General features: G+C 34.6%; 3 protein-coding genes and 2 non-coding genes across 5 annotated transcripts; 3 read left to right on the plus strand and 2 right to left on the minus strand.

The window, feature by feature from the left end:
- Positions 1-2,871: 2,871 nt before the first annotated feature.
- On the plus strand, positions 2,872-3,709 carry LOC108577618. The gene is made up of 3 exons (XM_017940795.1): positions 2,872-3,144; positions 3,271-3,540; positions 3,620-3,709. The coding sequence occupies exons 1-3, from the start codon at positions 2,872-2,874 to the stop codon at positions 3,707-3,709; spliced, it is 633 nt and encodes a 210-aa protein (XP_017796284.1).
- A 1,739-nt stretch (positions 3,710-5,448) lies between these two features.
- On the plus strand, positions 5,449-5,520 carry Trnah-gug. Its single transcript has one exon. It is a non-coding gene; the product is annotated as a tRNA-His (tRNA).
- A 631-nt stretch (positions 5,521-6,151) lies between these two features.
- LOC108577619 lies at positions 6,152-7,332 on the plus strand. Its single transcript, XM_017940796.1, has 4 exons — positions 6,152-6,299; positions 6,368-6,496; positions 6,612-7,135; positions 7,204-7,332. Exons 1-4 carry the CDS (start codon positions 6,152-6,154, stop codon positions 7,330-7,332), a joined length of 930 nt encoding a protein of 309 aa, XP_017796285.1.
- A 561-nt stretch (positions 7,333-7,893) lies between these two features.
- Positions 7,894-8,559, minus strand: LOC108577653 (signal recognition particle 19 kDa protein). The gene is made up of 2 exons (XM_017940832.1): positions 8,501-8,559; positions 7,894-8,311 (listed from the first exon to the last, which is right to left on the minus strand). Exons 1-2 carry the CDS (start codon positions 8,545-8,547, stop codon positions 7,909-7,911), a joined length of 450 nt encoding a protein of 149 aa, XP_017796321.1. The 5' UTR covers positions 8,548-8,559; the 3' UTR covers positions 7,894-7,908.
- A 175-nt stretch (positions 8,560-8,734) lies between these two features.
- On the minus strand, positions 8,735-8,806 carry Trnap-cgg. Its single transcript has one exon. It is a non-coding gene; the product is annotated as a tRNA-Pro (tRNA).
- Between the last annotated feature and the right edge of the window lie 436 nt (positions 8,807-9,242).

Genomic DNA, 9,242 nt, shown 5'->3' on the forward strand with positions numbered 1-9,242 from the left:
ATACGCGCGCAAGGGTAGATGGAAAAATTCAGGGAAATACAGGTAGAAATAAAACGTACGCAGTTCATACGGTTAATTAACTCCCGACGAAATTGAAATACGTCGTAAGATACGAGTTTCCGATATGAATTCCACGTCTACGCGGCCTGGCTGCGTGAAATAAGAGACATTCGTGTAAGTTACAGCGCGCGCGTTTTTCTTCACGTAGAATCGTTTCCACGAAATAATGTTCCGCGCGATAAATCGTTTTGTCCAATCACACCTTCGCAGTTTCTCTATTCTTGCAAACGCGACATTTCACGCGTAAATATTGGCCACGTTAACGAACACGTAAATGTCGGAAAAATATTTTAAACAAATATACATAGGTGAAGTAAACTTTGAACAATAACCTATAGGTCGTGAATAAATTTCAAATATTTTGTTTCGTAATTACTTCCGTGTCGTCAGGTTCTATCGCTGAACAAAAACTTCGAAACGAACCAACGAATGCGTTGATAATATTATATATTTATCGTACAAATACACAATGCGAAGTGGAAATAATAGAAAAACGAGTAAAACGTAGTAAGAAATTATTTCAATATTCTACGCATAAATTAACCTACAATCTATATATCGTGAATAAATTTTGAATATTTATTCCATAATTATTTCAATCTAATCAAATTCTATCACTGAACAGGCGAAGTATTTTAAAATGAACAAATAAATGCGTTAATAATATCATATATTTATTGTACAAATGCACAATGCAAAGGTAAAACAATAAAAAGGGAGTGAAACGTACAAATAAATTTACCTCCATATTGTATACCCTATGAAAATGGTCATAAATAAAGAGAATGTTTTCAATAGGACTCAACGAACGAACAAACGTGCCATTTTTATTCAGGGAAATTAAATTACACCTACGCCCCTGGACGGTCGCTTTAAATATCCCATTTGAAGCGTTCACCGCGAAAAATGAATTAAAACCAACTCGCGTCACTCCGGTGCCCATGTTCAGAAGCTCGATTGTCAATTAAAAAACACAGAGAAGGTAGGAAAAAGAAAAAAAAAGAAGAGAAAAAAAACAAGCAGCTCGAGCCACGGCGGGTGTTGTTGTTGTGGACGGTGCTTTAGCCTCGAATCGAAATCAATAAGCCGATTATTGGTCGGGCTGAACGGAGATTACGTTGCTTTCAATTGACACCCCGACACGAGCCCCGCGCGACGATTGAATTTCGCGGACTTTCGAGACGGCCGGACGTCCGCTCTAGTTCCTTTTTCCACTGTCTGATAGCGTGAAATCACGCTCAACGTAATCCTCGCGGACACTCCGCGAAGAATCGACCTTTTGTCGCGGTCCGGCCAAGTTTACAGCTATTATGCGGCCGTGTTATTTGCTTACGCGGCTGCAAACAATGCGAAGCATAGGTATGACGAGGAAGAGAAAAAGAAGACGAAGGAGAGAGAGAGAGAGAGAGGGGAGGAACGAAGAAAACAAGGCGTTCTTTTTTTCAACGCCATCTACCCGTTTAACTCTAAACGAGAGACCGTTAAGTAGAACGTTGTTTAACCGCGAAACGAGAGTGTGGCTGTAGTTCTAACTGCGTGCGAATGGAATTTAAATCGAACGAAAACAGAATGAAAAGTAAATGCGTATTTAATGTAATTTTAATGTAGATTGAAAAGAATCCTCGGATTCTGAGAATAGTAAAAAAAGGAGGAAGATAACGAATGAGGTTTAGATGAATGAAAATTAAACGAAATGGAATCAGAGTGGGGAAATTGATTAACTGTAAAGTACGAATGGTTGAAAATTTTAATAAAAATTGCTTGAATTCTCAGGTGTTCAAGTTGTCAAATTTGCAATATTAGAGGAAATTTCAAATGTTCGTACGTTTAGCGTAGTAACTAGATCTTAATCAAAATAGCTAACACTAACAGGCGTGAAATTTTCGAGTACCCGTATACCCCTATACATACATATGTAGTTTGTAACACAAACAAAGAGACGATTACCTGTATTAGGAATCTCAATACCGTCGAATCCGTCGAAATAGAATATTTAACGTTAATTTTAAACCTAACTGCGATAAAAAATAATCCCGTGTAAAACGTATTATAAACTAAAAATAAACAACATATCGATGCTGCATTCTTGTAAAATATCAAGAATTGTTTTCAGAACGTTTCTGCATGTTTAACGAAGAAATGTCAAGCAGAAAATGTTCGTGAAAAGGGAATACACTTCTAACGGAATTAAAAATACCCATAATTGCTTTACCGATACTGGATCCGGCATTTCAATGTAGGGCGAATACTACGTGACGTTACGTGACGATCGTCCGCCAGAAATTCGCATTTATTAAAACTCTTTGAAACGTATTAAAAACATCGACATGGTTCTACTCACGTGAAATTTCATTCGCGTTCACGCATACATGCACTCGACGATCCTCGTGGTCTTTAATTTCCTCGTGAAGCAATTTTTGATACTCAGTGATCAACAGTGTGTCGAAACGGTCGATACAAACACATTACACGCGGCCCACCGACAAACACGTCATATTTGTTGTTACGAAAAAAACCGTTTCACGCTGTACGAATTATCCGGGAAGGATATTGCCGACACCTGTTTACTTAGCACGAATTTCACAATACCGGTAAGAACAAAAGTCATGACGTTATCAAACGTAACTAACGGCACGCTATTGTTTCCAAAATTTCGGTTAAAATCATACGAAAGCAAAGCAAACCCGACTTGTAATGGATCACCGGTGGCGCTGCGTATTTACTTGACTTTTAGACAGAGGGCGCCAAACCAATAGATCATCTCTACCGTATTACACGTTTTGGCGGTTATGTGCTCGCACAGATGCAACAATGGGGCAAACGGTAGGACGTATGCCTGACACATGGGACTGTTTATTGGAGGAAAAAGATCGTGTTTTGTATTGGAGCGGCGAGGTTCTATCGAGGGTGGCTGACAACGTAAATCAAGAAGAATCACTGTTGATTGATTATGGACACGAGAGGATCGACGAAAAAGTCGACTCGTGGATTGAATCGAGTCGCGCGCGAATCGACAGAATTTTCAGTAAACATCCAAATCTGTCGGATGGATACAAAGCTCGAGTAATAAACGAACTGGAACAAGTAATTATTTTTATTGCCTTTATATTATTCTGTGTTGTCGATTTTCGATTGATCTTCGATTAATCGTTAATCTATATTTCCGTTTATAATGTAGATAATTATTTGTACGTCATGTACAATGTGTAGATCAAAGAAGAATTAAGAATAAAAATGATAAACGATTACTGTCACGGCTACAAGGATCTCCAGAGGTTCACGAGAAGAGTGGACCGATTAGGAGAACGACAACGTAAGGTACATGAGAAAATTCAAGAACTTCAAAGTGTTTGCGATGGAAACGTGAAAAAGTTTCAGAAAAAGTTCGGACCACTGCGAGCGAAAACGTTCAAAAACCTTACAATAGGTGAAAAGATGATTTTTCAAGATAAGAGACTAAAAAGACAATTTGCTAAACAGGTATTAACTGCTAAATATCACACTTTATATTTTTTCCTAAAGAATAATTATTACATTACTCTTTTTTTTACAATATTAGGTGTATAATATTGATCACAAAAACGTGGAAGAATGTGCTAAATGTGTTGATAAGTTAATAAAAACCATCGAAAAAGCTTCGCTTAAATAGCAATAATAATATTAATAACGTCGATTTAGCATAATGTCAGAGACATGTCCGTATTATTGAATCCTGTCCCGTACATTAACTATGCGGTAGACATCGATACGATCTCAAATTACCAGCAGCATTTCCGCAATAACATTAAGTCATCCTCAACTCCTTCCGTTCGCCACGTTAGGAAATGTCACATTTCTCACCGAGCGCAAATTTGCATTAATTGAGTTTTGGCAACAAGAGAATAGAGTTGCCGGACTGATTATCTGACGGATGAAATATTTCAAGGAGAAGCAGAAATTATTGTTCCACGTCGCAAAGCCATTTAAGAAAACACAGTACTTGTAAAGTTGGTTTTACTCGTTCCACGTGTAATACTCGCGACTATTTGCACCTTGAACTTACTTATACCTTTCCACGTGTCAGCAAAGAAGCTATTTTAACGCGATACGATTGATGGTACGGACAGAGAAAATAATCGTTTCCTAAGAATACAAAAAACGAGGTTAACTTGCATCGCCCCTGTACGTTCATACGTATAATGCCAAGTATTCTTAGCTGAAACAAAATCTTTCGTTTAACCGTTCGTGTAACTATTTTCTTATACATTATCATGCACAACGTGTGTGCAAATACATTTATAACGAATAAGTTAAAAATCAACGATTCACAAGTCATTTGTGTAATAGCTGGCTTTTAGGTATCGTGATCAATTCTACCAGATATGATTCATGGTATGTAACTTTTTAGAAGGAAGAGGAGAAAAATGAAGAAGATGAAAAAAGAGAACGATACCGGAATGTTATCAACACTGTTGGAGTAGGCTCGCTTGGAGATTCTCGTTACCAGGAAAGCAGAATATACGAGATGGTTACAGATTAGATATATGATCTTCAGAGGGCCGTACTTACTTCAGCATCTCCGCGCGGATGTGTATCGGAAATTACTGAAAGTTCGATGATATGATCGATGTTTGCATACCAAATTGATATATTTAAGCACTTTATGCTAACCATAAACGAAAAACAAATCACTACTTCTTATTTGATTCTCGACTAAACTTAACGATGGGTATGCATTTTAAAGAATGCTGCTAGTACCTTAATAAAGCATCTGAAATTTATGTTCGTCTTCCAGGGATTGTATCAAATACTCGGAATGGCAGGGGCAAAATAGTCGGTGGTCGCAACGGCGGTCGCTGGAAGCCGGACAATAGCAGGAGGACAGGAGGTACGAGGAGTCGTCTCGTCTTCTCCACCTGAGTTTCACTTATCACCATCTATGAGCGCGAACTGCAGTTATTATTGTACTTCAAAAGACTCAACGAATAAGAAACTGCATTATCGAATATTGATGTCACAAATTGAAATTTATGCATAAGAAATGAATCATTAATTTCTTGAATAGAAGTTGTTACAAAAAGATGTGTAAGAAAAATTTTCAACATATAACAAAATTCCTTTTTTCTCAGCTGTTGTAAAATTATTATTAATTTATTTTAAGTGTTAAACTAATAAATACGCAATTATGATAATATTAGCACGTATTCTTTTCTTAAGCGTTAATAAATATGTATAGAAAAATAATTTACCTATTGTCTACTATAATATCAATCGTATTAAAGTGATGCAATTTATTTTTTGCAATAATATTTCGTGTAAAAATAAATAAATTTGATATTTATACATTTGATGTAATCTATATGTGCAGAGTCTATTAAAAAATAAAATACTTTAACATAACCTTCAATAGCCGTGATCGTCTAGTGGTTAGGACCCTACGTTGTGGCCGTAGTAACCCAGGTTCGAATCCTGGTCACGGCAGTGTTTCAAACATTGTCACGGGAAGGATAATTTTTTATTTTTTTCACTTTCAAAATTAATCTCCATTGTTCACTCTTTCATACAATATATAAAACTAGTAATGTCATTTTTAAATTTCAATTTTTAATACTTTATTGCTTTTTTCCGTTCATAATAACAGGAGGTAAGTAGAGAATAGACCAATGGATTCCTTTGTCACGTGATTTTGGGGCTCTAGAGCCCCATTACCATTCTCGTGTCACTTCCAACGTTACCTATTCAGCATAGAATAAGATTGCAACACTAACAGTGTTCGGAATTAGAATTGAACATATGAAACATACTTCGTTTATGCTTATAAAGCGCCGATTTTGAAAACCGGAAGTTGATATTTTGTTATATGCAATAATGTATCTCTTACAAATGTAAATGAATGTTACAGAAGTCATTGTTGCGTTAATTGTTTAAATTCTGTTGTAATTCGTACGTACTTTTATTATGACAAACAGAAAGATGTCTATAAGCTGTCAGCAAGTTTTGACTTGTAAAGTTAATAAATTTCAGGCCTAATTAGGTCAGACTCCAGTCTGGAGTTCGCGTTTCGTCTTTTCGTCGTCATTATCTTAATAGTTTTAAGTTCTTCAAGTATAACATGGAACGATATCAGTTGATATTTTTTATTTTTATTTTATACTATACTGGAATATTTAAGTGTAGTGTTTCTTGTGCTAAATCTGATGAACTACAAACACTTATTTCAACAAAGTCCAACCATCCTGATGTACACAATGATTACCAAGGTAATACAAATGTGTGAGCAATTTAAAAAAATATTATATTGCATCTCGTATATAAATTTTCTGCTCAGATTCGAATTACAAAATACATTTTCGTAAAGAATTAAAAGAAGATAATTTTAATATTAATTTTAAAGGTCTGACTGAACAATATCGAACGTCACGTGGTGTAGCAGGATCTAGACGACACCTTCGTGTTGGTAAGGTGTCAATAATTTAAAAAGAAACAAAATTAATCGTATTAAAGAAGTCAGAGTATATGAGAATATTCAGTAGATAATACTATTAATTTTTGTTTTAATTAATAATTCTTAGGTGATGCTCATCAAGTTGCAAATTATTTTCTTACTGGAGGACCTTTAAAAGGTCATGCTCATTTCAGAAGAGAAACAAATTGTGATTCAAACAATGATGAAAACAATGTAGTTGGAATGAATAATCCAGTTAGTGAGGACAATACATATCCATCTGAGAATGAACAGAATTCAATGACAAATTTGTCTGATTCCATTGTTGGAGCTTCACATATTCCTGCATTATATTCACCATTTGGAGCTGCTCCTCTAGTTCAAGCACCAAATTTATACACTCCCCTTATTAACAGTGTTTTACATCCAGCTTTAAATACATTGAACACAATGCCACATTTACCACTTGGAAATGATTTAATAAGTTCTGTGTTACATCCTAATTTACACCCACACATTCAGGCCTTACATGATATTCCTAGAGCTCTTTTAAAAACAGCTACTTTACCAATACATAGCTTAATAAATGCACGGTCCGAGCTTCGTAATATGTTACGCCCACAAGGTTCACTTCTTGGAAACACCAACAGAGTAAATAACATAATGTAATATCATAAGTACACATCCATAATTTTCAACAATAACTTTTATATTTTCAGGCATTACAACGTACTAAACTAAAAAAGAATAGTAAGAATAAATTAATGCCTACAAATGAGCAATATTCACCTATTTCAGGATCACCCCTCACAAATTACAATAACAATGTGCGTAGTATTTTATTGTAAATGTTAGTTAACTTGTAAAAATTACATCACTTACATGTTACATTTACAGATTCATCCTTATTCTTTAACACATTACCTTCAACCTACTGGTTATATAGTACAATACATACCCCACAGTAAACAAACACGACCATTATCTCAGATTGTTGGTTCACCACATCAACAATCTTCTGATTTAACAAATAATACAGATAATAATTTGAAAGAAGAAGAAAATGTAACAGATTCAATTAATAATGAAAATGAAGGTACAACTAAAAATGAACAATCAACAGAGAAGAATCAAGCTGAAAATGATAGTGAATAATACAATTCCTTTCATATGAAGATATAGAATCTAACTCAATATTCATAAATATTCTGAAATTTTGAAGAACATATGATAAACATGATGTTAATCATTTAAGAACTGTATTAAATATTTCTATATACGAATAGAAAAAATTCAGATTAACACTGGGTGTGTCACACAAGATGTAATATAATTTCTTTTTGTACAGGAGAACAATTCTTATTTTAATATTAAAATATACATAAGTGAAAAATATTTATAACTTTTAGTGTGTTTATTCTGTTTTATCCTCTCCTGCCTTTTCCTTTTCCCTTTCCCTTCTTTGTTGATAAATTTGATGACTGAGTTGACTGTTCACCACTGGTTTGCTTTCCTTGTCGAGTTTTCAATCTTGGAATAGTGGTGCCTAGGTAAGACATAACAGAATCCCTAGTGGGGAATTCAGATTTTAAAGCAATGCCATCATCACTTTTCAATTGTACACGAATACGCCCGCGATATAACAATTCTTTGCTACGTTCTTTTGGATGAAGTTTATTTTCTACTGCAACATTGAAACCAGCTGCTACCAAAACATCACGAATCTCTTGATGCGTAGGATTTTCTACACATTTATCTTTTGCGAGTTTCCGACCTTCTGCAAGAGTTTTCTTACTATTTATATAAAGGGGATAAATACAAATCCACCTAAAACAGAAATTAAATGGGGATTGCATTACTGTCAGTTTCACGTGAGAGAGGTTATGTAGCAGATGGTACTCATGTACTGTATACTGTGAATGAAATTCACTACTTAAGACTAATTTCCTAAATAATTTAGCAAAAAAATGGATATGAAGTAATACAATAAGTAGCTTGATAGTTTAATAAACATACCTTTCTCGATCACTATGTTTCTTTGACGGGTTCCATGCGAGTGCCATGTTTAATGTTTTCGATAGATTCACGAAGTAATCGATCACACGACTTCGAATTTAACGTTCTTAAATCATGAAACTAAAAATAATTGACTTCGTATAGAAAGTATGTAAATTACGACAATATCAGAACAATGTAAATAGAATGGAGAAGGATCAAAAGAAAAGAAGGAATAAAAAAAATAACCAACTTGGGCTCGTCCGGGATTTGAACCCGGGACCTCTCGCACCCGAAGCGAGAATCATACCCCTAGACCAACGAGCCATGATATTGAATAAACATTCGTGTGATATATTATTTTTTAACTAATTTAAATAATGAAATATATGACGAATACTTTACGAATAATTACCACAATTCCTCATGTTTTAGATTTACATCGCACAAAATTTATTCTCTTAAAATATTAGCGCGGAATTATATCTATTTCTAAATTTGGTATTTGTTAAACAACTTTTATACACCACTGCAAATGATCATTTGTTAGACGACACCAAAAAAAAATTTACTACCATGCAACTTTGTTTTTTACATGATATTACTAACCGATATCTTTTGCGATAAATATATCGAGAATTTAATTAGTATAAATTCTACGACTAGTAATAAATTCATGTGTCATCATATTAGTGGCTCAAGAAAGAGGAAAGTGCGAATTTGTAACCTCTTTCAACTTTCACTAGATGAGCTGATTTCGTGG

The sequence above is a fragment of the Habropoda laboriosa genome, unplaced genomic scaffold, assembly GCF_001263275.1.
Source record: "Habropoda laboriosa isolate 0110345459 unplaced genomic scaffold, ASM126327v1 scaffold718, whole genome shotgun sequence".
Taxonomy (NCBI): Eukaryota; Metazoa; Arthropoda; class Insecta; order Hymenoptera; family Apidae; genus Habropoda; species Habropoda laboriosa.